The 27,358-nt window shown below is 36.2% G+C and overlaps 1 protein-coding gene across 4 annotated transcripts in view; it reads right to left on the bottom strand.

The window, feature by feature from the left end:
- The window catches only part of Uggt (UDP-glucose-glycoprotein glucosyltransferase), an 835,069-nt gene that overhangs the window by 128,084 nt on the left and 679,627 nt on the right, over window positions 1-27,358 (bottom strand). For all 4 annotated transcript variants that reach the window (XM_090403047.1, XM_090403050.1, XM_090403049.1 and 1 more), the window contains one exon: window positions 11,063-11,164. In XM_090403047.1, coding sequence (XP_090259173.1) covers window positions 11,063-11,164 — 102 coding nt within the window. The remainder of the gene's footprint in view (window positions 1-11,062; window positions 11,165-27,358) is intronic.

The following is a 27,358-nucleotide window of genomic DNA, read 5'->3' as shown; positions in this document are numbered from 1 at the left end:
GCATGAAGGTAAAAAGGATGCTGCTATATGCACATTATACATGTCGTTTGCATGTTAGAGCTTGAGAGAATAGACTTCAAAGAAACGACACCTCAGCATCCCCATTCAGAGCTGTGAATGATTTACTGATAGATTAAAGGTTTATGCGATGTTCAAATTGCAACAGTATTTATGGCTAGACTAGGTACATTAGTTAAGCAAAACTGAAGCAGAGCAAACAAAGATATGCCCAAAGTCCTAAATAGTAACACACAACTAGCTAGATTAGGTAGTTTTCACCATTTGATTGATAGTTTGAGGAAACGTAAGAATGCTTATCAGCAATGCATTTTAGCTTGATAGAACATTTGAGGAAGAAAATATCAAAAGCATGTTTTTTGAAATGTTCCACATAAAAATTAGCTGGAGAGTTATATTCTATTCTATTCACTTCTATTCTCTCTGTTTATATATGGTGTTCTTTCAAGTGAAGTAAGTGGTAGTATGGTTGGTACAATTGAAAAGATCAGTAATGTTTGGGGGGAGGGGGCATTTTTAAATAATGTTAAGGTGTGAGAAAGGGAATATTGGTGAATAAAGAAATGATGTCAAAGCTAGCCAAGATAACAGTACCATACCACTTAAAATTGTGTATTTTATGGGAGGTAAGCCAGCAGCAGTATATACTATAGTCAGAGCTACTAAGTTTATTCATATCAAGGGGGCAAGGATTGGAATTAAAAGGCATAAGTGTTTTTTTAATTCTGGGGATTATGAGGTGACAAGTTATAATGTTTGCAAATAGTCTCTGAGCAGTACATTCATTTTACGATTGTATTCACTAGTAATGAGGATCACAGTGATATTACCCTTATAAGCTCTAGTAATGAATATGTGTTATTCCTTTATGCAATTCATTGTGAAGAGTTGGCTGTTAGCAACAACCTGAAGTTGACATAGCCATGGCTATGTCAAGTTCAATATTATCAATATCAGGAGATAGGTTGCAGATGCCATATTCTACATACAGCATGAAGCTAAATGTCAGGTCGTTGAGATGGGTTAATCAGGGCTTTATACATGTAATGAAATCACTAGTCTTTTTATATCTGCTTGCAGCAATCCTATGGGTTACCTTTACTTCAAATCTCTACTGACTATCACTGTCAAGGTCACTTGCATCCTTCACTTTCTCTAGTATAGTTCCACCAACAGCATGTGCAATCTCCTGCCAGTGGATCCTAAATTTCAAGACCTTACATTTGGATTGCATTAAACTGACACCCTATTTATTCGTCCACTTATCCAGCTCATTCAAATCCTCCTGATGGGCCACCACATCGGCACTATTATAACTTTTCCAAGCTTCATATCATATGCTAACAACTGAATATCTACCTGTGATTCAGTGGCAATATCACTGACATAAAAGCTTAAGCAGCAAAGGTTCAAGTCCTGAGTCCTGCAGAACCCATATGTGATCTTCCTTTTTCTTGATGCTGCTTTCCCATACACAACTTGGATATTTATTGGACAGCCAATTTTCAATCCAGACCACTAAGATGGTATCTAACTCATGTGTTGCAAGTTAAATATCAACTTATTATGAGTCACCCTGTTAAATACCTGTGCAAAAAAGGTAGTATATGCCTTTTCTTTGTCGACTTCTCTCATTACATTATAAAAGGTAAGTAGATTAATGAAACACCCCCCTTAACAAATCCATGCTGAATTGCAGATAATATCACCTTCATCTGCCTAATTTTGTATGCAATCTCTCACTAATTTCTCCAGAATTTTAACAGTTATAGTAGAAATAGAACCTGGTCTATAGTTTGATGTCCCCATTCCACCACTCTTATGCAATGGCACAATCTTACCTTCCTTTCAGCTTAGCACATCCTCTTAAAGCACAAGGTGAAATCACATCAAATCTCACTGCCTTAACCAACTTCCAAGGTCTTAGAATTTTCAGTGGATTGCAGTGCTAGTCACTTCTCATATTCAATAAAAATCCTAAGACCTTGGAAGTTTGTAAAGACAGGGGATTACTTTTCAGGCTTGAGTCACATTCCTAATGTAACTACTCTTCATCTTTCTCTTGATATTCTACATTGTACTGCTTCATTTGGCACAGTATGACCTTTGCTGTCCTTACACCAATAAACCTTAACTAACCAACTAACTTTATTTAAGTTAAGGGATATTATATCCCATATTGTTTCTTAGCCGAATAAGAAACTCAAAGAGTTTCATGCCAAATACAGAAATTATATAAAGTTCAGCGATTCCAAGCGTAAGCAAATATCTGGATAGTGCAGCACCTGATCCATTAGGTAGTGCAAGCTGAGGCAACTCATAGAAAGGGTCATTCAAGCTCCGATCACTATCTTGGTACTTACCTATAATGTGAACTTAGCTACTAGGAGCTGTATTATTGTTCAACATTATGAGAGAAGGTCACTACCCAGACCGGTTTCAACCTTTTTTGAGGTCTCATCGGTGAGTAAGTAGATCTAGTTAATACCAAGTTTGTAGCGAACAGAACTTACATCCCTTTTATGAGAATTGCCAAGAAGGTGTCCTAATAAATTACTAATTATATGAAGAGCCAAAGGCTTCAATTCGGCGACATGAACTTATTTAAGTTAAGGGATATTATATCCCATATTGTTTCTTTGCCGAATAAGAAACTCAAAGAGTTTCATGCCGAATATAGAAACTATATAAAGTTTGGTGATTCCAAGCACAAGCAAATACCTAGATAGTGCAGCACCCTGATCCATTAGGTAGTGCAAGCTGAGGCAACTCATAGAAAGGGTGGATTCTTGGGTTCCCTTTACTACATGATGCCTCTCAGACATTCGAATTCCATTCACATAAGAATTTCCAAAATTCCATTCCCTTACTGCTATATGTTGTTTTCTTTGCTCAATTTATACTGCTATAGTTAAAATTTCCCAAAGTGAATAAATATTAATTTATTATACATATTCCATTCTCTACATATTCCATTTGATTCTGCAATATACTACACATTCTCCCATTTCCCAAGCAATTATCACCACTAGAGGCACCTCTGCTAACACACACCGGGAACTCTAGTTTCCTTGTCCTAACACTCTCACTCGGATAGAGAATAACAGTCTCTCCAGATATCTACATCCTTCTCAGTTCATCTCTTTCTCATACAGCTCTCTTCTATCTTCAAACGTTCTACATGCATCCACATATTCCAGACCTATCTTTGGACATATTCTCACTTTCATGTCATTCATTATTGCTACTCTCCTCAATTCTACATTTCAATATGGAAAATACACTCACTATCTTTCCTCTAACACTTCTTTGCTGCACAGTTTCCAACATGAACTCCAGATCTCTTGACACCAAATTCATACTACCTCTCAGATAATTCATATCAACCATCATTATTATCTCATCCATATTCTCACCATGATTAATTGCTAAAGTAATACTCTCTGTAGTTCTTCTAGGCAAACACTCCTTTAACATTCTATTCTTTTTATTAGAGATTTTCCTGCCACATTTGTTACAGCAGTTATTACACAGAGCGATTATTTAAGGTTCAAAGAAACTAGGGAGAACAGTGAAATTCAGCTATTGAAACAAATCAATGACAGAAGAATTAAAGACAGACCCATCATCATAAGAAGTATTAACAGAAAGGAAGTCATACTGGTAGAAGAACTAGAGAAGCATCATGTGGATGCAGACAAATTTCAAAATGGGGAACTAGACAATAAAAAATATTTGTCTATGATCTCACAGAAGGCACTACTAAGGAAGAAGTGAAGGAATTTTTCCAGTCAACAGGAAGGGCAACTGACCAAAAAAAAAAAAAAAAAAAGTTGGTCATTGCCTGAGACCCCAACAATATTCATGCAAAATAACATCACAAAAAGAAAACACTGCTTTAATTTGCCAAAGGTTCTCTGCATATAGATACACTAGCTTCACTCTTTAAAAATGCAAACAGACTGGCACCACTCACATTCTACTTACTTAAACCAATGAAGTCATTCATGTGATAGAAGAGGCGTTTCATGATGATCTTTGGATGATCCTTCCAGATGTCTCCAACATTTCAGCAGTCAAAGAATTTCAAAAAATAAAAATAAAATAAATAAATAAAGAGTCGGTACATTGACAAGATTGCTAATTGTTTAAAAAATTCTGCAGGCAAGGCTCAGCAACCTCAAGTAAACACAATGGTAAAGTGAGTATCTTTCATTCTCAAAGCTGGAAATAGTTGGTGCATTCACTTATGGCCATAACTATGAACTTGTGCCTAAAAAATTCCTACAGAAGCAATTATGATTCAGATTAAACAAGGAATTCTCAGTCTTCCTATGCATATTGCTAACAACAATAACAACAACAGACTGGATGTGGCCAATGTGTTGACACAAGCAAAAAAAAAAAAAAAAAACACCCAAAAATAGCTTCTCCCATGAGAAATATGAAGCACTACTGGAAATGAATAACAGAATAATAGTTACTAAAGCAGATAAGGGGAATTCTACTACAGTTCAACAATCATGATTAGACAAATTAAAACTTACTTCTTTGCTTAAAGATTACTCAACCCACCCATCACTTCACAGGTTCCTTAAAATGGTCACCTCCTGGCATGATGAAATTACTAATAAACTGAAACCATACGATTCTAGACCCCATGCATATATGGGCTACCAAAAATCTACAAACAGTAGACTGGTAGACATTGGCACTGATTCACCATTAAACAAATTAGCTCAACATACAGACCCCTTTGCACAGATTTAAAAAACAAACAAACAATGCATTGATCAGTTTTGATGTCACTTCTCTGTTCAACATAATGTCCGATTATTAAAGACACTCTTGACCTTATTCAAGCTGAATCCCCCCCCCCCCTACACACGCACAATTCCACCCTGTTTAAGTTCACCATGATCTTGGGCTATTTTGTTTAGCAACGAAAATTCTACAGAGGGGACAGCCATAGGCTCTCCCTTCCCCAACTAACTAATTGATGGAGACCTTCGAAGAGAAAGCCTTAAATTCTGCCTAACAGACTGCTTGGCTACGCTATGAGGATGATGTGTTCTTTATTTCATAATAAATATAAGAAAGGAGGAAAACTCATGCAAACAACTTATTTAATGTAAAATTTTTTGCCAAAGTGTCATAGGCATCTTTAATAGAGGATTATAGAAACATAATTAAAACAACAACAGACAATTCTAAAAAGTACAACCTAAGTAGCTAATGTAAGATCACTAAAATAGTCAATTAACTTAAAAAAAAAAAAGTGTGTGTGTGTGTGTGTGTGTGTGTATGTGTGTATATATAAAGTTAGGAAAGATTAGCAGATTTAAAAAGTACTATCTCCCAGAAAAGGGATAGGCATAGATCATTGAATCAGTTTAAATTAGATCAATGAAGTAGTTTGACATTTCTTTATGAAGTCTATGAGAAAACAAATTTCTTGCAGGAACTCTTTTCTTATTCTAATGAACTCTATATTTAGTATAGATAGCATGCTCAGCAAGTCCCAACTGTTTAAGCTGATGATAGTTAATATGAGACTTGTGTTCTAGACGAATGAAAGCAGATTTTCCCATTTGTCCAAAATAAGGCAAGCCTCACAGAACATCTTTATAGGGAAACATGTGAAACTACTTCATCATCCTAACCTACACAGATCTGATAGTCCTTGTCTATCCCCTTAGTGGGAGATAGTACTTTTTAAATCTGCTAATCTTTCCTAACTTTATACACACACACACACACACACACACACACACACACACACACACACACACACACACACACACACACACACACACACTTTTTTTAAGTTAGGAAATTATTAACTACTTTAATCACTGTACATTAGCTACTAAGGTGGTGCTTTTTAGAATTGTCTATTGCTGTTTAATTGCCTTTCTATAATCCTATACTTAAGATGCCTATGACACTTAAGCAAAAATTTTACAATAAAGTTGTTTATGTGAGTTTTCCTCTGTTTTCATATTTATTATTATTATGCCAACTCATGGTATTCTATTATTGAAACAAAGTTCTTTATTTGGCCAGATGGCCTGGTAACATCATGATTACAGACCAATCTGATGATTTTCTACTTATAGAAAACCTACCAACACATGCTGGCAGATATATTCATCAATGTTTATTCCCCCACCCCCACCCCAATGGCATGGGATTATTAAAACCTTCTATAACAAGGACAAAATTAATTAGTACTTGTAACAATGCCTTCTCCAATGAATTTAACCACATTCACAAAACCTTCTTAGCCCAATAGCTACGATCTCCATCACATCCAAAAATATCACCCTTCCCTCCTTCAGAACAGAGAATACACTACAACTATCATCATTCCATATTTTCAGGGCACATCTGGAAATCTAGTAAACATCTTTAAAAACACAACTATACAACCACTTACATATTTTTATTTATTTGTTATTCCTCTTCTACCTGATAGTAGAAGTACTACAAAGAACATATAACTTCTTTTGATCTCTGACTAGGTATATATTTTATTTAATTATTTAGTCATTCCTCTTCTATTTGATGGTGTAGTACTCTACACCACCACCTCTTCCAGTCTCTGACTAGTAACTTTGGCATCATTCCATCCTAATTCCTCCCTCTCTCTTTCAATATTTTGGATGCTTGTCTTCTATGTTTGCTAGGTCTTTCTCTATGGCTCCCACTGAAGAGACCTCAATAAAGGTCGAAACTAGTCTGGGTAGTGGCCCTTCCTTTAATGCATAACATTAGACATATCTGCAAGGATATGTGTTTTGCATTATAGGAGATACTAAGATAGGAGTGTTGGTATCTTTCTCCACCTTTGCAACGAGTTGCCCTGGTGTTGTACCACCTTAACCCAGTCCTGAAGATACTTTCAGGCGCAAACTTTGTTTGCTCACACTTGGATAAAGGATTAAACTAAATTTATTATATGTCAATTTATTGTTGCAAAATGTAAGGTTATGCACTTCGGGTTGAAAAAGGCAAAAGGCTACATTATCACATTCTTCTTTCACTACACGTTATTCCCGCTTCCTATGCAGGGTCTGCATGTTACTTAGATGTGACTTCTTGTTAGTACCACTCCCAACTGACCTGTTGCCTAGTCTGCTGCTGGGGGGGGGGTATATTTTTGACTGTAGCAGCATATGTTCATGAGGCCGGTTTGCCTGCTTGCGGGATGAAAAACGCCAGATAAACTGGCAGAAAAAACCCTACTGCCTGCGCCCAAGATTGGCTAACCTGGCTATGCCTGAGGAAGATCCTCAAATTCCTCACATCTTTGACAGGAATTGAATCTGGGATACTTCTTCCCCAGACATATGGTTGTGAAGCGCAAAGCCACTAGGCTAACAGCACGGACCTGTGGTGTATCATATTGATGGTATTGAATTACAGGAAATTGATGAGGCTATGGACTTGGGGATAGTGGTGGACAAAGAGTTGAAGTTCAGGGAGCATATTGCAAAAGTTGGTAAAATAGCTCAATGAATTACTTGGATGTTGAAAAACAAAAGATAAGAAAGTTATTATCCCTCTTTATAATGCTCTGATTCAGCCACATCTTGACTACTGTGCACAAATTTGATCACCTGGATTTCTTGGTGATCAGGAAGTGGTTGAATGGATTCAGAGACAAATAACCAAGATGGTGACTGGTCTGTGGAATACTCCCTACAATAATAGGTTGAAGGTCCATGGGTTAAACAGTTTAGTTGATAGACAGAAAAGAGGGGACATGATAGGAACTTTTAAGATATTAAAGGGGTTTTATAAAATTGCAAGTGAAATTTTTCAATATATGACAAATAGTCAGAGAACTAGGGACGGCCATCCGTGGAAGTTGTGTAAGAGTTAATAGGGGTGTGCAGACCAGATTTTTTTGTGTGGAGAGTGGAATGGATTGCTAGAATTGGTTGTGAGTTCCCTGATGGTGAATGGATTCAAGGAGAGGTAAGATAGGATTTGTATGTTTGTGATGGTTGATTTGGGTCTCCCATGATGAGTCTCTGGACTCCATGGAGATGCTGTAAAATAATAATAATACTTGTTTCTTTACGTAGATTTGGTGGTTGGTATGATCAGATTGGAAGCAATAAAGTTTAGTATCTTACTAATAAGAATTTCTTTACAATTTCTGCAATTGCTTTCTCACCCGATTATAACTTTTGCAATAAAATCCCTTTGGGTGACCTGATGATGCTATATAAATATAGCATAATATATAGATATATATCTTATTCTTCTTCTTTGAGTGCCAGCTCCTATTGGAGGTCAGTGACCGCCTTGGCAAATTTTGAGTGATCCTCAGCCACTGAAAAGATAAGGAAGTTATTATCCTTATCTTTTCAGTGATGTCTGCCAGCCAAGATTTTCTTTGTCTTCCTATTTATTTTCCCTTTTATAATCAATTGAAGTATTTTATATTTTTCATTACGAAGTAGGTGACCAAGATATGCAGTTTTCCTTCTTTTTATGGTATCTAAAAGTTCATGTGATTTCCCCATTTTTTCCAGTACTTCCTGATTGGACATTTTTGCTGTCCATGGGATTTTTAATATTCATCTGTATAACCACATCTCAAAGGCTTCAAGTTTTTTTAATTGATGTTGTCTTCAAAGTCCAAGTTTCTGAACTGTACAGCAATACAGACCATATATAGCATTTAACCATAAGTAATCTAAGCTCTAAATTTAAATTGTGGTTACACAGTATTGATTTCATCAGGAGAAAATTTTTTCATGCCATTTCAATTCTAACTTTTATTTCCATTTCTGGATTGCATTCTTCATTTAATCAGCATCCAAGATATTTAAACTGTTACTCTTTCTATTTGTTTCCCATTTAAAGAAAGTGCTGGATTAAGAACTGGTTTCTTGCTCATGACCATGAATTTAGTTTTGGTGATATTTATTTTTAATCCCATTTTTTCACTCTCTTCGTTCAGAAGTTCTAGAAGATCCTCAATATTGTCAGCTAGGAGAGCTGTGTCATCAGCATATCAGATGTTACTGATGATTTCTCCATTTACATGAATCCCTTCTCTCTTCCTTTTAAGATTTTTTGAAATATGGCTTCTGAGTACACTTTAAAAAGAAGAGGTGACAGCGCACATCCTTGTCTGTAATAATATCATCAACTTGAACAGATACCTTTTGGTTCCAATATAAGTTTTCAATGATCATGATGTCTTTACCATCTAATCCAATTCTTTTTAATAGTGCAATCATTTTAGTATGTTGGACTTTGTCAAATGTTTTCTCAAAGTCGATGAAACAAATGAACACTTCCTCGTTTTGTCACTACATTTTTGGAATAAGATTTGAGAACAGAAAAGAGCCTATCTCATTCCCAAACCATTTCTAAAGCCGAATTGGGTATCACTGATGGTGTCTTCAGATTTTCTGTATATTCTTTTTTGAATTATTTTAGAAACATTTTGAGAACATGACTCATTAGGCTGATCATTCTATAGTCATTACAAGTTTTTGCATTTTTATGTACCATGATCAAGGTTGACTGTAACCAGTCTTGAGGGATTATGCCTGTATCATAGATCTTATTAAACGGCTTTACTAACATAGTAATGTTGTCACCTTCTAATAACTTTACTATTTTCAGCTGAGTTCAGTGCACATGCTACCTCTGATCTTAGAATGCATGGACCTTTCGTCTGTTCATAAGTATTTTCTGGGTTCTGTCTATTATCAATAAAGAGTTATTGTATTTTGTCATTCTTTTTGGATATTATTTCTCCCTTTTTGTTTCGAAGGATACATAGTTGTTTTTTCTTAAATATACCTGAGGTCTCTTTCAGCTTTTTGTGTAGATTAAAACTGTCATGCTTTTCCTATAGAATTTCTATTTCTTTACATTTTTCATTCATTCATCTAGATTTTGCTTCTTTGATCTTGCCTTTAATAATTTTCTGAACTTCTTTAATATTTTGTTGGACTATGATTTTTATATGATCTGCGTTGATCCATGAGAGAAGAATTTCGTCAGTTATCCAATCTTTCTTTTTTACTGTTCTATCAGGACACAAGGTATTGGGGCATTTTTCTATGAAGACAGATTTTAATTTGTCCCATGATTCATTAACCCTCACAACATTATCATTCTTGATAAATGCTATCTCTTGATTCAGATCTTGACTTAGTTTGTTTCTTATCTCTGGATTTTTTACCTTTCCTAGATCAAACCTTTTTTGATGTTTCTTAAATATAGCTTTCAGTCTAAGTTTTAACTCTGTCCCCAGCAGATTATGATCAGAAGCAATATCCACAGTAATATATCTTATTAACAAAACAAAAACTGCAAGCAAGAAGAGCATGGGTAAAGGAGAATATTCCATTTAAAGGAATAATTACTGTGCTCAACAGTGTAGACTGGAATGCTATAATAAAGGCTACTTTTTTTTTTTTTTGTATAAAGTAAACAGTTTTTGAGTACAAGAAAGAATAAAGATAATAGGCAAAATGAACAAAACAATGCAAAGAAATTTTAAGTCCAAGAAGTCCAAAAATTGACAAACTCGTTAAACATTTTCTGCACATACATAATGTTTAAGACAATAACAGAATAGAAAATTTAACTGCTCAAAAGAATTTTACATTATGAAAAGTAATTTTTCTTAATCCATCGTTAAAGGCTATTTAAATTGTGTGTTTGATAAAATGATACATTTTGGCTGATGTTTATTATCCTGACATACACCCATACATATAAGGTACTTTCAATCAGCAATGTTCCTGTTTATGTTTTCTATTCCAGTTAATAGTATTCTTCCATTTCAACTGCTATTGACTAGCCAGTTTGGTCAAGATAAGGTAAAGCGAATGCTTTAAGAATCCAGTAAACACCAAAATGAGAAAAAAGAAGTAGAAGATATGAGCAAGAATTAACATAATTTTAACAGAAAAAGATAATGGTTAGGAGGCGGACAACAATGCCCTTTTTGCAGCTACAATCAAAATACTCTAGTAATTTAGTAATCAATGGAATTTAGGCATACCTCAATAAACGTTCATATAGGTGCCCTGATGCTAAAGAAAATATATTTATCTTATCATCTTCTTCTTCGATCTTGTCTTTTTTCTTATCACCTGTAAATGTACTGAAAAATACATATTTCTAATGAATTTCTGGCTAACCAGATTATATACAATATCTACAGTCCATTAACTATGAACTGTGCATTTTTAAATTAAATGCAACTTTTCCTATTTATGAGAAAATGTTTATTACTGAGGATGTTTTATTTATTAAATAAAACATCCTCAGTAATAGGTTTTGCTCTTTAACCAATAAATGATATGCTTGTATACTTCACTCCTGACTCCATAAAAAATATCCTGAAAATTTCAGAATACCTTATAACAAAGCATTGTATGTTTTGAACCCACAGTAAATCCCTTAGACAAAAAAGTAGTACTGTAAGTTCATGTTAATACATAGTTAATACATTTTGCTTTGCTGCAGTTGGCAAAGTGAAATAAATGTATATTCTGCCAATGAAATGAAAGAAAAGTGAAATGATTTTTCATTAGTTCCTATGGAGTACTGCCAAGTACTACTAGGCAGTCTCTTGATAAAAAATTTTTGTAACTATCAAACATTTTTTCAAAGTTATATTTTTTATGAGCAAAGTGGAATTGATAAAGATTCAGATTTATTTTTTGTTCTAGAGTTAAATAGTAAAATATATCTCATATACCAAAACATTTAAATGCATGTTGATGACCTTAGCTATGAACCCACTCACAACCCTCAGAATAAAGAAAAGCACTGTAAGAGAGAAAAAAGCTACAAAATTCCTAGTATTCATATAAAACTATTCTTTTCAGAATTGGGCAGTTAATGCATTTCATTGGGTTATCTCTTAAATTTGCATTTATGAAGGATGGTGGGTTGCTTCTCTTTATTCTGATGGATTTTGTCAATGGCAAGTTACAAAACCTTGATCTTTATTTTGCAAAAGGCAAGTGTAGTCAATAATGTTATTCCATTCCAAATGCTTTTCATTGACTAGTTTGTCCAAAATAAGATAAGTTGCATGTTTACAGAATCCAGTAAACAACAAAATGGATAAAAAAGAAGTGGAAGATAACCAGAGCAATAATGAGTAAGTCATTATTGCACTTACAAGAGTGATTTTGTATGTAGAGCAAGTATAAATTGAATTCACTGGTAAGGGCGAGCAGTTTGTAGAAAAAAGAGGAGATAATAGTGTCACAGAACATGTAAAAAATGCGTGCGTGCGTGCCAATTAAGCAGATTTCAGAACAGAATTTATTAAATGCAAATTAGTTGACACAGCAGACAGTGATTTGTGCAAGAAAAAATGTAGGCATGAATGAAGGTGTTTGAGGGAATGAGAGCAATCAAGATTCAAAAGAAGTGAGTGAGTGCAAGAAAGGAGTATCTCCATAGTGCCGAAACTTCAGTTTTTGATGCTGCACACAGGCAAATTGACCAGAGAACACACACAGTTAACAGACAAAAATTAATGAATGGGTGTGCTCTCTAATCAATTTGCCTGTGTGCAGCATCAAAAACCAAAGCTTCTGGGAGGAGAAACACATAATCCACCACTACACACCATTGTGTGTAGTGGTGGATTATGTAGTGCATTAGTAGATGGTGGATCTTCTTCTTCAGCTTCTCCCACTTAAGTGGGGTCACTGTTGATAATGAGTCTCCTCCACACCTTCCTGTCTTGGGCTGTCACTACATCCAAGTTGTTCATCCTCAAGTCCTTTTCTACCAGCTCCCTCCAGCTCTTCTTTGGCCGCCACGCTTCCGCCTTTCTTGCACATCTATTTGCATGACCCTTCTTCCCACATATTCGTCCTCCCTCCTCATCACATGATCAACCTTGCCTCCTGTATTTTCGCCCCTAAGTTCGTAACTTTCACTGTTCCCCTGACATAGTCATTTCTCAGACGATCCTTTCTGGTCACACCGCACATCCACCTAAGCATTCTCATCTCTGCTACTTCCATCCTGCTGATGTTATTTTTCCTCAGGGCCAGAGTTTCTATAGCATATGTCATAGCTGGCCTCACTACTGTCCTATAGATTTTGCCTTTCAGATTGATCGGCCCTCTTATCGCATAACACTCCAGCCATCTCCCTCCAGTTCCTCCAACCCGCTTATATCCTGCATCCCACTTCCTTCTCAGCTCCTCCATCTTCTTCCACTGTTGAACCTAAGTATCTAAAGTCTCTCACCCTCCTGATGACATTTCCTTCCAGCTCCAGATCTGTCTCCTGTCTGCCACCCACTGTGCAACACATATACTCTGTCTTACTTCTCTCAGTCTCATACCTCTCTCTTCCAGTACTTTTCTCCATCTTTCCAGTTTAGTTTCCGCTTCTTCTCTTGAATCTGCACACAGCAAGATATCATCTGCATACAACATTGTCCAAAGCGTATCTTCTCTCACCTCCTCTGTTACCATCTCCATCACAATATTAAACAGAAACGGACTTAATGCTGACCCTTGATGCAAGCCAACTGTTACTTGAAAACTTTCTGTCTGTCCCAGACAGGTCCAAACACTCGTCTTCACATTTCTGTACATTTCCCGCACCGACCTGACATATTTCTCCGGAACCTTCTTCTCCCTCAGACACCTCCAGACCTCTTGCCTTGGCACTCTATCGTATGCTTTCTCCAGATCAATAAATGCCAGATGTAGCTCACTTTGTTTCCCTCGATATTTTTCCATCATCTGCCGTAACCCAAAGATAGCATCTGTTGTTGATCTACCAGGCATGAAGCCAAATTGTTCCTTTGCAATCTCCACCTCCTTCCTCAATCTACCATCAAGAACCCTTTCTAGGATTTTCATTGTGTGGGACATCAACTTTATTCCTCTGTAATTTTTACAGTCTTGTGCATCCCCTTTACCTTTGTAGATAGGGACAAGAGTACTCTCCCTCCATTCCATTAGTAGATGGTGGATGATGATGTGTAAATAGCAAATTTCTCCATGATGAGTCCATGGAGGTGTCACATAGTAATAAAGGAAGTATAGAAGTGTATAAAAATAAACAAGTTAAATGCAATGGTAGAAGTTTCAAGGCTGTGATGAGTATTTCATATCAAATGGGAATTTGAAAGACTGGTAAAGTACTTGGTAAGTAGCAGGAGAAGTAAGAAAGGAAGAGAAATATGAGATGAAAAAAAAAAAAAAGAATAATACAAAGAGGCAGAAATGGGTGAAAAGGATATGGTGATGGTTGATAAGGTTACTAAGGTAATGGAAGCACATGTTGGATGCTTTAATGGAGTATAAATATCACTGGGAAAGGAGAAAAACTATTTTAATACTTCTAATGCTTCCTCTGAGTCAGAAATATCTTCAAGTAGTTGGTTGGGTTATTGGTTCTAGGAGAGCAAGGGTCACACTGCACCATAACAAAGGTTATAGCAGTACACAAGGTATTATTAATAAATAGTCAGGGATATAATAAATAAATTAGTAAATGATATGAATGTACAAAATTAAGTTAAGCAATGCAGCATTTATGTATAAATAAATTTTATAATCAAATGTGTTTGTACTAATTAGTTCCTTGTAAAAAATTAAAAACATCATGCAATTTTTCTGAGTCTGATAATATTTCAATTGTAAATGGCTTGCCTAGATAGGCAAAAATTTCATTCCTCTCTCATGTGCAGTGCTAACATGCCACCCGAATATGACAAATGGTAAGGAGTGTGTTACATTTTTCACATATAGGTGGGTCATCAGCCCTCAGTAAATAAGAATGTGTGAGATTACTAACCTTTGTAGAGAGTAGCAAAAAAAACTTCCTCTCTCTTCTGCTTCTACTTTGCCTAGACTGCCAATGCTTAATTTCAACCTTAATTACATATAATTTGTTTGTCAGTGCTTCCTACCATGATGACTGCACCTGGGCAATTAACTTTGATCTTAAAAACTGTCTGTAGCCTGTGTATGGTGCTGTCGAACAATACATGGAGAAAGTGTGAGCTGATCTTGCAGCTGCATCTTCAGTCTCATTTCCCTTAATTCCAACGTGGCTGGGAATCCAGCACAACTGAACATCAAAAATAAGGGTTCTCATTTTGTACAACAGGTGTAACACCTCATACAGCAGTGGATGTGGATTATACATAGGAGAGGAGATAGCCTATAAAGAGCTCAATGAGCCTGGATAAATTACACACTTTTGGTAGCAGTTTTCTTTTATATGCTGAATGGCATGCAAATCTGCTATATAATTACTGCAATCAGGTGGGATCTGGTTGGAGATAGTAATGTCAGGAAACAAAGCAGCACACAGTGCATTAAACAGCTGTAGATAGACAGATGGAGTATGCGACTTCTGTAGTTGACAAAATGAGAGATTGCAGGATGGAGTACAAAGCTGCCATGGAGGGATGCTGTTTGGTGCAGGTAATGTCAATATTCATGCCAACAGTTTGCAAAGTCTCTTTAACATGCATACCAAAAGGATGCATGGCAGTCTGAAGTGTGTGGTATTGAGCATTCCAATGTAGAGAAAAGAGAATTTTAAATGTAGGATGCTCCAGAAGAGAGATTATTTTTAAGGCATATTTAAGAGACTAGTGTTCCGTCTAAGCAATAGAGCCAGTTCATTTGCTTCAACATAAATACTGAGTAGGTGATATGTGAAAGGCACCATATTTGTATACCATGATGATAAATGGGATCCAACCACAGCAAGTTATTTTGCCTGCAGGACCACAGACTTGAGACCAATTCAGTAGAGGACAGTGTGAAGGAGATTCCATGCTCTCTTGCACTTTTCTCTTAGTTAATGAATGTGCATGAGGTATGCAAGTTTTCTGTCATAGACGAGTCCCAAGAACTTGGCTTCACTTGCTGCAGGAATGACAGTTTATCCCATTCTTAATTCAGGATCTGGGTGAATAGTGCGTTTTCGACAGAGGTGTATAGATACATTTTTTTCTCCTGAAAACCAGAACCCATTACTAAGATCCCATAATGATGAGCTGCTTGCTTTAGTTTTCTTTCATTTATCCTCATGTTACAAGAGTGACAGTAAATTGTGAAGTCATCAACATATAGAGCATTGCTTAAAGTAGGAGGAAGCTCTTCAAGTGATTTAGTTAACTTTGATAGCATAAAGTGTCACACTTAAGACAGTGCCTTGGGGAACATCTTGTTCTTGATAATATAGCTGAGATAGCATACTTCTGATTCTAACTTGAAAAGTTTACCTAGACAGAAAGTTTTTAATAAATACAGGAAGGTGTCCTCTGAGATGTAGGTTACAGAGGTCTTTTAATATGCCATATCTCCAGCCTGTGTCATATGCTTCTTCAACATCAAAGACACTGAAACCAGATGTTCTTGCTTAAGGACTGCATCTCTTATACAAGTTTCTAAATAGACCAAATAGTCCAAAGTTGAATGAAGGCCATATTGCATATTGGAGAGAAGATCATTGCTTTCTAAATATTAGAGAAGTCTGGCATTTAACCATTTCCTCCAATATCTTACAAATGTAGCTGGTCAAAGCAATAAGTAGTTAATTATTTGCTTCCATTGGATCCTTTGCTAGTTTTGGGATAGCAATGACAACTGTCTTATGACAATAAACCTGGAAACTCTGCACGTATTCTGTTGTATAGTAAGAGAAGATCCACAGAAGATGTTATATCATTTCATAATGGATGTCATAAGGACCAACTGCACTAGGGTGAGAGAGCAAAAGAGCTCTTTTTAGTTTCTCCTTAACAAATGGCCAATTATATGGTTGAGCTAATTGGTAGAAAAATTTAGCCTTTGTTTTAGTTGTTGCTCTTTCAATATTAACAATTTAGGGGAAGGATATGAAGCTGTTATTGAGATTCTGGCAAAATTTTCTACCAGTGTCTGTTTTGGGATCAGCAAAAACATATCCATTATGCTAAATAAAGAGCCAAAAGTTTTTCATCAGAGACCAGGCAGAACCCTTAAGAGAGCAAAAACTCTCAGTACTAAGGAACTTGAACATCGGAGAGGTGTATTTTTTGTAAGCGAACTCTCAGTTGATGCGTAAAAGTATTTACTAAATAAAGAGCCAAATGGCTTCACTTCAGCGATGCAAAATTTATAAAAATCAAGGGGATATTAAATCCAGCATTATTTCAAAGCCAAATACAGAAACTATAAAAGTTTCATATGAAATTTGACCAGAGAGCTTACGGGAATACACTCACCGGTATTTGCGAGTTGCCCTAGCCAGACCTTATAGGAGACATGCCCACTATGACAGCGTCCATATATTCGCTTCCTATTGGTCCATTTTCATAAGGTTTCACTGGCCTGATAGCTGTTTCAAACTGGTTGGTTTTCATCAGAGACCTGGCAGAAACCTTACAAGAGCAAAAACTCTCAGTACTAAGGAACTTGAAACACTGGAGAGGTGTATCTTTGAAATAATGGTGGATTTAATATCCACTTGATTTTTATAAATATCCATTATGGTTTATATAGACAAATGATGTGTTTTATATCTACCTTTCATTTTCAGGATTTTATCCCATACAATGTTTACACTGGTTGCTAGATTAATTGATGAGGAAAATTGTATCTAAGATTGTTTTTGACTCTGATATGTCACATAACGTGCTCTGGCTTTAGATAGAGTGGAAATCGAAATGATGTTTGTGGAATTGATGCAGTTGTTGCTGCCTGGACAATGCAGTCTCTTACATACTTCACTGCTTCATTGATAGGTATTTGACTGACTGTATCAGCATTAAATTTTGCAAGATGGGAAAAAAGTATTCCAGTCAGCTTGATCCATTTTCCATATGGGCATCCATTTAGGAGAACATGGTTTATGTGAAGACATTGTGCAAATAACAGGAAAATGATCACTTCCATAGATGTTGTTTTCAACATCCCACCTGAGCAGTGGGTAAATGGCAGAATGGATTGTAAGATCCATTGCAGAATATGAGCAGGTAGACATATGGAAGTATTGAGTCTATTATTCAAAAGAGAGAGAGGTCGTTATTGTCAGGATTCGTTCAATGATATTGTTAACACAAAGGGACGAGGTCCATTTGTGTTGGCGCTACCCAACAGAGTGCTGTGCCCATTAAAATCACCGATAAGAAGTATGGTTCAGGCTGTTGGAAGATAAGGTTATCAAGATCGATTTCATTTAACTCAGCACCCAGTGGTAAATAAATTGAACATACTGTAAGAAATCCCATTGATAAGCAAATCTAGTGCTTCCAGAACAGTACTAAGCTGGATATGATGGAAAGGAATATGGCTGCCCACTAGGATAGGTAATCATCCAAGAGCAGGACCATTCCAGTTCTGTTCTTGGGCACAACAGTGAAATTGCTTAAGGAAGGGTCTTCATTGGATCTTAAATATGTTTCCTGCAGACAGAAACAGAAAGGTATGCAATTCTGAAGAAAAATTTTGATATCATCGATATTCTGGAGAAACCCATGACAGTTCCATTGTAAAAAATTTCCTATTGTTTAAGTGTTATGGACTTGTCCAGTTTTCAGGAAGTATGCACGATCAGTATCCATCTATTCCTCTGAAAAACATCCAATACATTATCAGGTGTGTCAGAATCACTGGCTAAGTTCAAGTTGCTTTCAGCAAATACCAAAATATCAATTTTTTTCTGTGTGTGTGTGTGGGGGGGGGGGGTCTGGTGGTTTATCTTTAAGTGATATACTTGTCCAAATTTTTTTGACAATTGGATTCTCATTGAACTCCTTCAGGGAGTATAAATTAATACTTTAAACACATACACACACATATGCAAAATAATACTAAATAAAGCACTGATATAAGACTAGAGAATCCTATCTAGGGGAGGCACCCTCTGTGGGTATCTGTAGGAGACCCAGGTTGAAAACTGGGATTTCAGATTAATATTTCTCATACTTTGGGAAGTTTCTTGCATCCATATTTATTTAAATTAGGCTGATTTCTGAGGGTAGCTGCATATTCTAAAAACAGCATTTCTTTTCTAAATTTGCTATGATGAAGTGTGGTAATTTTTGATCCAATGAGTATCCAATGAATCGTCTGTAAGACCAGACTGACCATAGCCATGATTGCAGATGCATTTTTTGTGCTTTTATATAGATGGTATCTTATCTACCCAAGGTATGCAAACTTGTAGGAACAAGAAATTTCATATACCAGGAATTGAGAGAGGAGAGAGCTGGTCCTTAGTCAAACAGATAAATGTAGTAGGGGTTTCAGGTGGGGCTTAAAAGCCATGCAGAGGTTTTATTTCTTTAAGGACTTGGCTATCAATAGTTATATTAATACCCTTTATCCTTAAAAATTTAAGGATAAAGCCATGCAGAGGTTTTATTTCTTTAAGGACTTGGCTATTTTTTGGATGTATCCTGGATGTGGGGGATGGGGATGACATTCCTAAAATCCTTCTGAAGAGATGGTTGTGGATTGGGGGAAGGAATCGATTATTTTTTGGAACAGAAATTGTAAGCTCTACTGGTTAGAGTTTTAATAATGCCATATTGTTGGGGGGTGGGGGAGTTTGTGAATATATATGCCTGTGTGAATGGGTTTCCTGTATATTGTGAAGGAGAGGCTACCATTAGGAAGCATATAACTAAAGAATCTAGGAAAGGAAGACTATTGTTAGTTTCCTTTTCCATTGTAAACTGGATTCTTGGATATAGACCATCGACACAAGAAAGTGTGTAATGTGTCTGGGTGACAAGGACAAATAGAGAACACATCATCTGTATATCTTAGCCAAACAGAAGGTTTGATAAGGAGGAAGGCTCAGTCTAGAGTTGGTTTTTTTTTTTCCAAATTTTCCATGTAAAAATTGGGAAGTGGGAGATCTGAGGAGAGGGACCCACTGCACTTCCCTCTATCTGTCTGTAAATTCTGTTCTTTGAAAAAAAAAAATCCAGAATGGATGGAAAAGAAAACAAGATCTATGATATCAGAAGAAAAAAAAAATTTTTTTTTAAGGGAGTATAATAAATAAGCAGACTCTAAGATGTCATTCAAGGGAAGATTGGCAAAAAACTAGACAATGCCAAAGCTAACCAATATAGGTGCATTATTTAATATTAGATTCTCCATAGTAGTTTTACAATGGGTAGCGTTTTTTTATACAGGATGTAATATGACTAGTCAGTTGAGATAAGAGGGCTTGCTGTTTTGATAATTTATAGGATGGGGAATAAGCAGCATCTACTATAGGTTTTAGGGAGGTATTAGGTTTGGGGATTTTTTCGTAAACCATATACTGGGGGTGGTGGTGGTGGGGGATGAGGATAAGAACCAAAGAGTTTGAATTTTTTTTTTTGTCAGGAAGCCAGGAAGATACTTTTTTTCAGTAGACTTTTTAATTCTTTAATCTGAGTTTTGGTGGAGGTCATAATCTAGTGGGATGGAGGTAGAGCAGTCTTGGAGAATAATATCCATTTTACAATTGAATTCATCTTTTCATATCTTTCGAAGAGTAACGAGTTTGCCAGAAGATGGATTTCTTTTTGGAAGCAAAGACTAAGAAAGAATACTAGCAAAGTCAAGTATCATGTTCACTATTTCAGGTGACAAGTGACAGATTTCATGTTCGCCATTGAACATCAAGTCTAGTACCAGCACTTGATACGGCAAAATTTTGGCGAAGGCTTAGGGCACTAATGACATCTTTGTTAAACCTTTTGGACAAGATTCACTACAGTAGGAAGAGGATGAACTTGAGACTGGACTTTTAAGAATTCTTTATTGGGGGAAGAGGCTTCTGAAATGTCTAATTTCAGACATTTAAAAATGTCTAAGAGTTGCTGTAAGTGATGATTGTAATAAGCTGATGACGGCATTGGAAGTAGCGAGGCTGGTGCAAGCTGCAGTGATCTTTTCTATGCAAGTTGGGATACTTTGGGCAGATAAGTAGATCAGTCACCATCAACATAGAAGATCTCACACACACTCGTGCGTGTCACATCTGTAATCATCACTATGGTCAGTCTGGTCTTAGAAATTAACCTAATTTAAATAAATACAAATGCAAGGAACTTCACAAAATATGGGAAACATTAATCCAAGATCCCAATTTTCAAGTGAGGTCTTCTACAGATGCCCACAGAGGTCACCTAACCTCACCTAGATAGGACTAATTTTATATCCACCTATTTCATTTAGTATTGTGTTGCTTTTGTGAGTGTATTATAAGTGTTAGTTTATACTCTCTGAAGATTTCTCTATTACTGAGATAAATTTTGGAAGAATGAAAAAAAAAAATTTTTTTTTTAAATCCTTGCCCAGTGTTGTTTATACTCTATTAAAGATGTTACAGTGATGTTGATAGATCAGGAATCTGTGACAGCATAAAAAGGGTAATAAAATAATATCCCCAGGGTGTGAGGATTCATGATGACATCACTGATGTGAAGCCAAAAGCAAAGTGGTAAATCAAATGGCCGAAATGATGTGAAAGGAGTTCAGTATGAGAAAGGAGTTATGAAGAGTTGTTTCTGTATATTGCTGAACAAGTATAAAGAGGAGCAAAAGAGTCAAGTTTATGATTTTTTTCTTATTACACCAGTGAGCCAAGAGTGAGAGCAGTGTGGTCGTAAAATAATAAATATGCAGACTAAGAGAAATAGTGTGCATTATGTTCATATATGGAGTGATTCTGATGGTCAAAGGATGTACTTGCATGATGCATTGCACTTAAATGGACGTGGAGTTAGTTTCTTGGAAATACATAAAACAACAGCATAAACAGCTATAAAAATGAGGGCATAAAAAGCAAATGAAAATATGAATCAAGTCTCAAAAAGGTGTATAAAAGCAAAAAATATACACTAAATTATAAATAAATAAAATAATAAAATAAATATTTCCAGAGCAGCAAAAGAAAGAAAAAAGTTCTATGATATAGTTGCAAACTTCCTTCTAGGGGATGACACTTGAAGAAGAAATATTAATGCTCTCTAAACATTTAAAAACGAAAATAACACTTCATGAATGTGATGAAATCTGCCTCAGTGTATAGGGCTCAAGACAGATTATGAATATGACTAACTCACTGACGAAACGAGTGAAGTCAATTAAAACATGTATGATTGGTCCAATACCACACAATTCACATATAGGCATACCATCATACCCCTTGCAACAGGATGAAGTGTGCAAGATCACTATGACCTATGCAAAGTTAAGCAAGAACAACTTCCTCTTTACAAACCCTGTATTGACTACAATGCTACAAATGATTGCAACTGGAATAAAAGTTTGTGTCTCACTGGTAATAAAGGTATGGGACAGGAAGATGATGAAAGCTTGAGAAATGAACTGGCCTAGCTGCAGTATCTTGCGGTTTGAAATCCAACAGAAGCATACATTCATACATCGAATTGCAACTCCTATAATTTAGAGAGAAAGTGAGAGAGAGCCCTGGATGTTTCTGCAGCTCTAGACATTTTATTGCCTGTATATGGAGCTATGTGAATCTGCATATATATATATATATATATATATATATATATATATATATATATATATATATATATATATATATATATATAATGCATTTTTGGTAGCATTGGAATCATATGTAAAATAAGGAAAAACTCTATAGCATACAGCTTAGCAATGAAGTTGTTACATTCTAGTAAGATCTGAGCAGATATTATGCGACTGGGAAAACAGGCACAAAATCAGAATTTTCTATTCTAGTATTATTATGTGAAACCTCCAGGGAGTCCAAGGACTCATCGAGGGAGGGCACCTAGTCTACAACTCTCCACCACTCAATCCACTAACCACAATGAACGGCAACTACACCAATGACATCCACCACCACTACCACTAGTATTCCACAGACAATTGCAAACATCCATGCTCATGGTGGGATTTGAACCTGCAGCCTTATGGCTGGAGAATGGATATGCTAACCATTCGGCCAACCACACAGGCAAAATAACTCTATTGGAGGAAAATTCAGATATTATCATTATGTGACGCCTCAAGGGAGTGCAAGGGACTTATCGAGGGAGGGCACCTACCCTATAACTCTCCGTCTCCACCACTCAATCCACCAACTACAATGGGCAACCTTTCCTAGTTAGGGGGCCAAATTATCATTCTGTCTCCGAGTCAAGGGGCGGACCAAATTATTAAATAAAATAAATTAATATTAAATCAATTAAAACAAGTTGCTATTCATATTTCATTTATTTATAATATAATGCTTTGGTATAAAGCTCTACATAAATTTTATAATATAATGAACGACATAGCAATTTAATGTGAAGATTGGCCTTTACTTCAATTACGAGACTATCAATATTGACGTTAATATTACTTAAGGATAATCGCATAGAATTTTCGAGGTTTTCATCCATTATTCTTGTCCGAATTTTTGATTCATTGTATTTCATCCTCGAAAAAAACTGTTCACACATATGTGCTGCTGAAAAGACAAATGGTTTTTCTTGAAAAGGCGCGTAAAATTGTATATTTTTCTTCCACCAAATAACATTTATAAAAATCCATCAAAGCAATGTTGTTAAATTGTGATTTTAGCACTAAATCCACCTGAAGCTCAATAAGTTCCATCTGTAAGTTTTCTGGCACATTATTTACATCAGCATCCATCGGACGAACAAATATAGTGAATGTGAAGTCTTTGCTTTTGAAGTCGGCAAATCTTGTATCAAATTACTCTATTAGTGCCTTCAGTTCATCTCCATAACAATTATAAGGGATATTTTTAGGAGTTTCTAGAGTAGGAAAATGATAACAATTTTTAGCTCTTATCTGACTTTCCAACAATCTTAGTTTATTACAAAAAGCTTTGACATGTCCATGCAGTTCATGAACCAATTGTCCTTGTTTTTGCAATTTAAGATTCAGTTTGTTTAGGTATCCGGTGACATCTACAAGCAATGCTAAATCACACGCCCGCTCATCATCTTTTACTTGGTTAATTGTGTTTCCTTTTATGTCCATAAAATCTGCAATGTCTTGTCTCAGATCATAAAATCGTTTTAACATTTTACCTTTACTCAACCACCTCACTTCACAATAATAAGACACATCTTCATAATCCGAAAATAGGTCTGCCAAATACTCCTTAAATTGGCGGTGATTAAGTGCACGTGACTTAATAAAGTTAATACTAGCTACTACAACTTCTATAACATTTGTGAATTTAATCGATTTTGCACACAGATTTTGTTGGTGGATAATGCAGTGAAAATTTGTTAAATTTTCCAGATAGATCTGTAGTTCTATTGCTCTTTCAGGAACTATTCCAATAAATCCCTTCTGTGCACCAACCATTGCACAGGCTCCATCAGTGCATATGCCAGATAGTGAACTCCATTTAAGCCCAAATCTCTCAAAGACTGTGTTGACTGTTTCAAATATATCTTCACCGGTAGCTGTTCCTTTTAATGACCGAAGTGCCAATAATTCTTCTGTGATGTTGAAATCCGCATCAACTCCTCGAATAAATATTGCTATTTGTGCTGCATCAAAGGCATCAGTGCTGTCATCCAAAACAATTGAAAATGCTTCCAATCTAGCAATCTTCTCTTTTAAACTTTTTTTGATATTATCAGCCATAATTTCTATCCGTCAGACAACAGTACATCTCGACAAACAAATATTCTCGAAGTCTTTTTTCTTTTCAGGACATATTATACTTGCAACATCCAGTTGACATTCTTTGATAAATTCTCCTTCACCAAATGACTTAGAATGCTTAGCGATTTTTTCGCTTACCACAAAGCTGGCTTTGACAATGCTGTAATGCTGCATTCTTTGCTTGTTAAACATTTGCTGCTGGGTATCCAAGTTCTTCTTCAACTTCTGTATTTCATCTTTTCGTAGTTGTCCGTCAATTTTTGGGTGATCCGCATGTCTCGAAGTAAAGTGTCTCTTCAAGTTGTATTTCTTTGTTGACGGATACGGATTCGTTGCACAGCAAACATACAGGCAAACCTTTATTCAGAATAAAATAATAATCCTCCGTCCAGTTGTCTTGAAATTGATGATTCTCTGCATCTACTTTTCTTTTTTTTGCAATAACCTCTGACATTGTCCCAAATTTATAAGCGATATTCAGAACTGTCAAACAAAACTGTCTTCTACACCGCAGGCACTGAACAGAACACAACATCAATGCAGGCACCGAACAGAACATAACATCAATGCAGGCACTGAACAAAGCACAACGGCAATGCAAGTACCGAACTGACACATTGTAACATGTTCACACACACTGCTAGTCAAAGTGAGACCTTGGTTGGAGAAAACATAGTGTTTTGTGCCAGTCATATGATGTCAGCTTAATGTGAGTTAGTAGAACACACCATGTTTTCTCCCACCATGAATCAGACAAACATCGCTGAAATAGGTTAGGCCAGATCAAAAGAAGTAGAGGGCCAGATCTGGCCTGCGGGTTGCCCATATGTGATCTATACCAATGCCATCTACTGTCTACCACTAGTATTTTTCACAGACAATCACAAACATCCATGCCCACAGCTGGAGAGTGGATAGTCTAACCACTCTGCCAACTGGGCCATATAAATTCGATGTGCTTTAAATAAGTGCTGTTAGCCAACAGGAGGAGTTCAATGTTTGGGTGGTCTGAAGAAAGAAAAGCTGCATGGTAGTATATACAAATACCACGATGGTAGCATATTTAATGGCACCTATGCTATGTTGTCTACTCCAATATCTAGAGCATGTAAGAGATCATTTGCCTGCATGCCAAATGGGCATATGGCAGTGTGATGTACAAATACTCCCACTGTGAACAACAAACAGTGAGTCATGCGGAATGGTCTGAGAGGGATTTTATGTTGGTGTTGGTAGCATATAGGAGATACAGCTGTTGGCTGTGTTTCAAACATCAGTGATGTTTGAAATGCTCCAGTTGTAATTCTGATGTCTTGATGGTGGATAGGGTCCAACCAGTGCAGGGTACTTTCTCTGGCTGAAGCATAGACTTGTGAGCCATAAGTTTTTAATCACTGCATGGTACAATATTAGCAGAGAATATCTGTCAGCACCTCAAGAGGTGGAAGAGGGTGCAAACAATTCATCACTTTACAGAACTTATTTTGAAACTGGCATATGTGAAGGAGGAAACTTAGGTTCTTGTCAGTGAGCCCAGGAAGTTGGTTTCTGGTGAAACTGGGATTATGGTTTGTAATAGTCTGAGTTTTGTGTTGGGGTGAAGACTACATCTGTGGCAAAAATGCACACAAACTGTCTTCTGCTAGGAAAATCTGAACCCAATTGCAATTTCAAAAGATGGTCAATGGATTGCTGCAGCTGTGCATGACCCTCATATTACATGAATGACAGAAGATGGTAAAGTCATCACATAGAGAGCATTATTTATAGTTGGGGAAAGTTGGTCTGTTATTGGTTTAACCATGATTGCAAAAAGAAGTGTGAACTGAAGACTGAACCTTGCAGGTCTCCCTTCTGATGTGTATAGAATCAAGAGAGGATAGTTCCCACTCAGACTTGAAAAATTTAGTTGGATAAAAATTTTATGATAAAAAAGGAGGTTCCCCTCAGAGATCAAAGTTGAGAAGGTCTTTCAATAGTCCAAATCTGCAAGCAGTATCATAAGGTTTTTTTCCATATATATAAAAAAAAGCCAATACTAAGTGTTTGTGTTATAGGAAGGCATCTCTAGTAGATGCTTCCAGATGGACTAGATGATCAGTTGTTGACTAATATTTGCAGAAGTCAGATAGAGTTCTGGAAAAAAAAAAAAAAGGTTGTTTTTCTCCAGAAACCATAAAAGATAAGTATTAACCACCCCCGAAAATCTTGTACAAGCAGCTGGTCAGAGCAACTAGACAGTAGTTGTTTGAGGATTTTAGATCTTTTTTTTTGGATTAGGAAAGGCAATAATAATTGCCTTTTGCCAGGTATCCAGAAACACAGTGGAAAATTGGATAGGTTGGCTGCATGGGATTCCAGATGTGTGTATTAAATTGAGAGCTCTAAATTGTGATTGTGAAGACAAAGAGAATGATAGAAAAAATGATAGCTTTAAAAGGATAAGCAAAAAATAGCAGGGCTGTTTTTATCAGAGAAGAAAAGTAATGACTGTAGCAGTTGAACATCAAATTTGATTAAGGAATCAACTTAGGCTGCTTATTCGAACTAGTGTTGTTTTTAAGACTAACTTGAATATCCACCAGCCTGGTAGATAGCTATTATGCATGTTCCCTAATGCTCAACGCAACAAAAATGAAGTTAAGTTCTTGGCTTTGGTAAGTGCAAAGGGGACATGA

Source organism: Typopeltis vanoorti, chromosome 13, assembly GCF_054136105.1.
Source record: "Typopeltis vanoorti isolate ZY-2024b chromosome 13, IOZ_Tvanoo_1.0, whole genome shotgun sequence".
In the NCBI taxonomy this organism is placed as follows: domain Eukaryota; kingdom Metazoa; phylum Arthropoda; class Arachnida; order Uropygi; family Thelyphonidae; genus Typopeltis; species Typopeltis vanoorti.
This window is presented reverse-complemented; position numbering and strand designations above follow the sequence as displayed.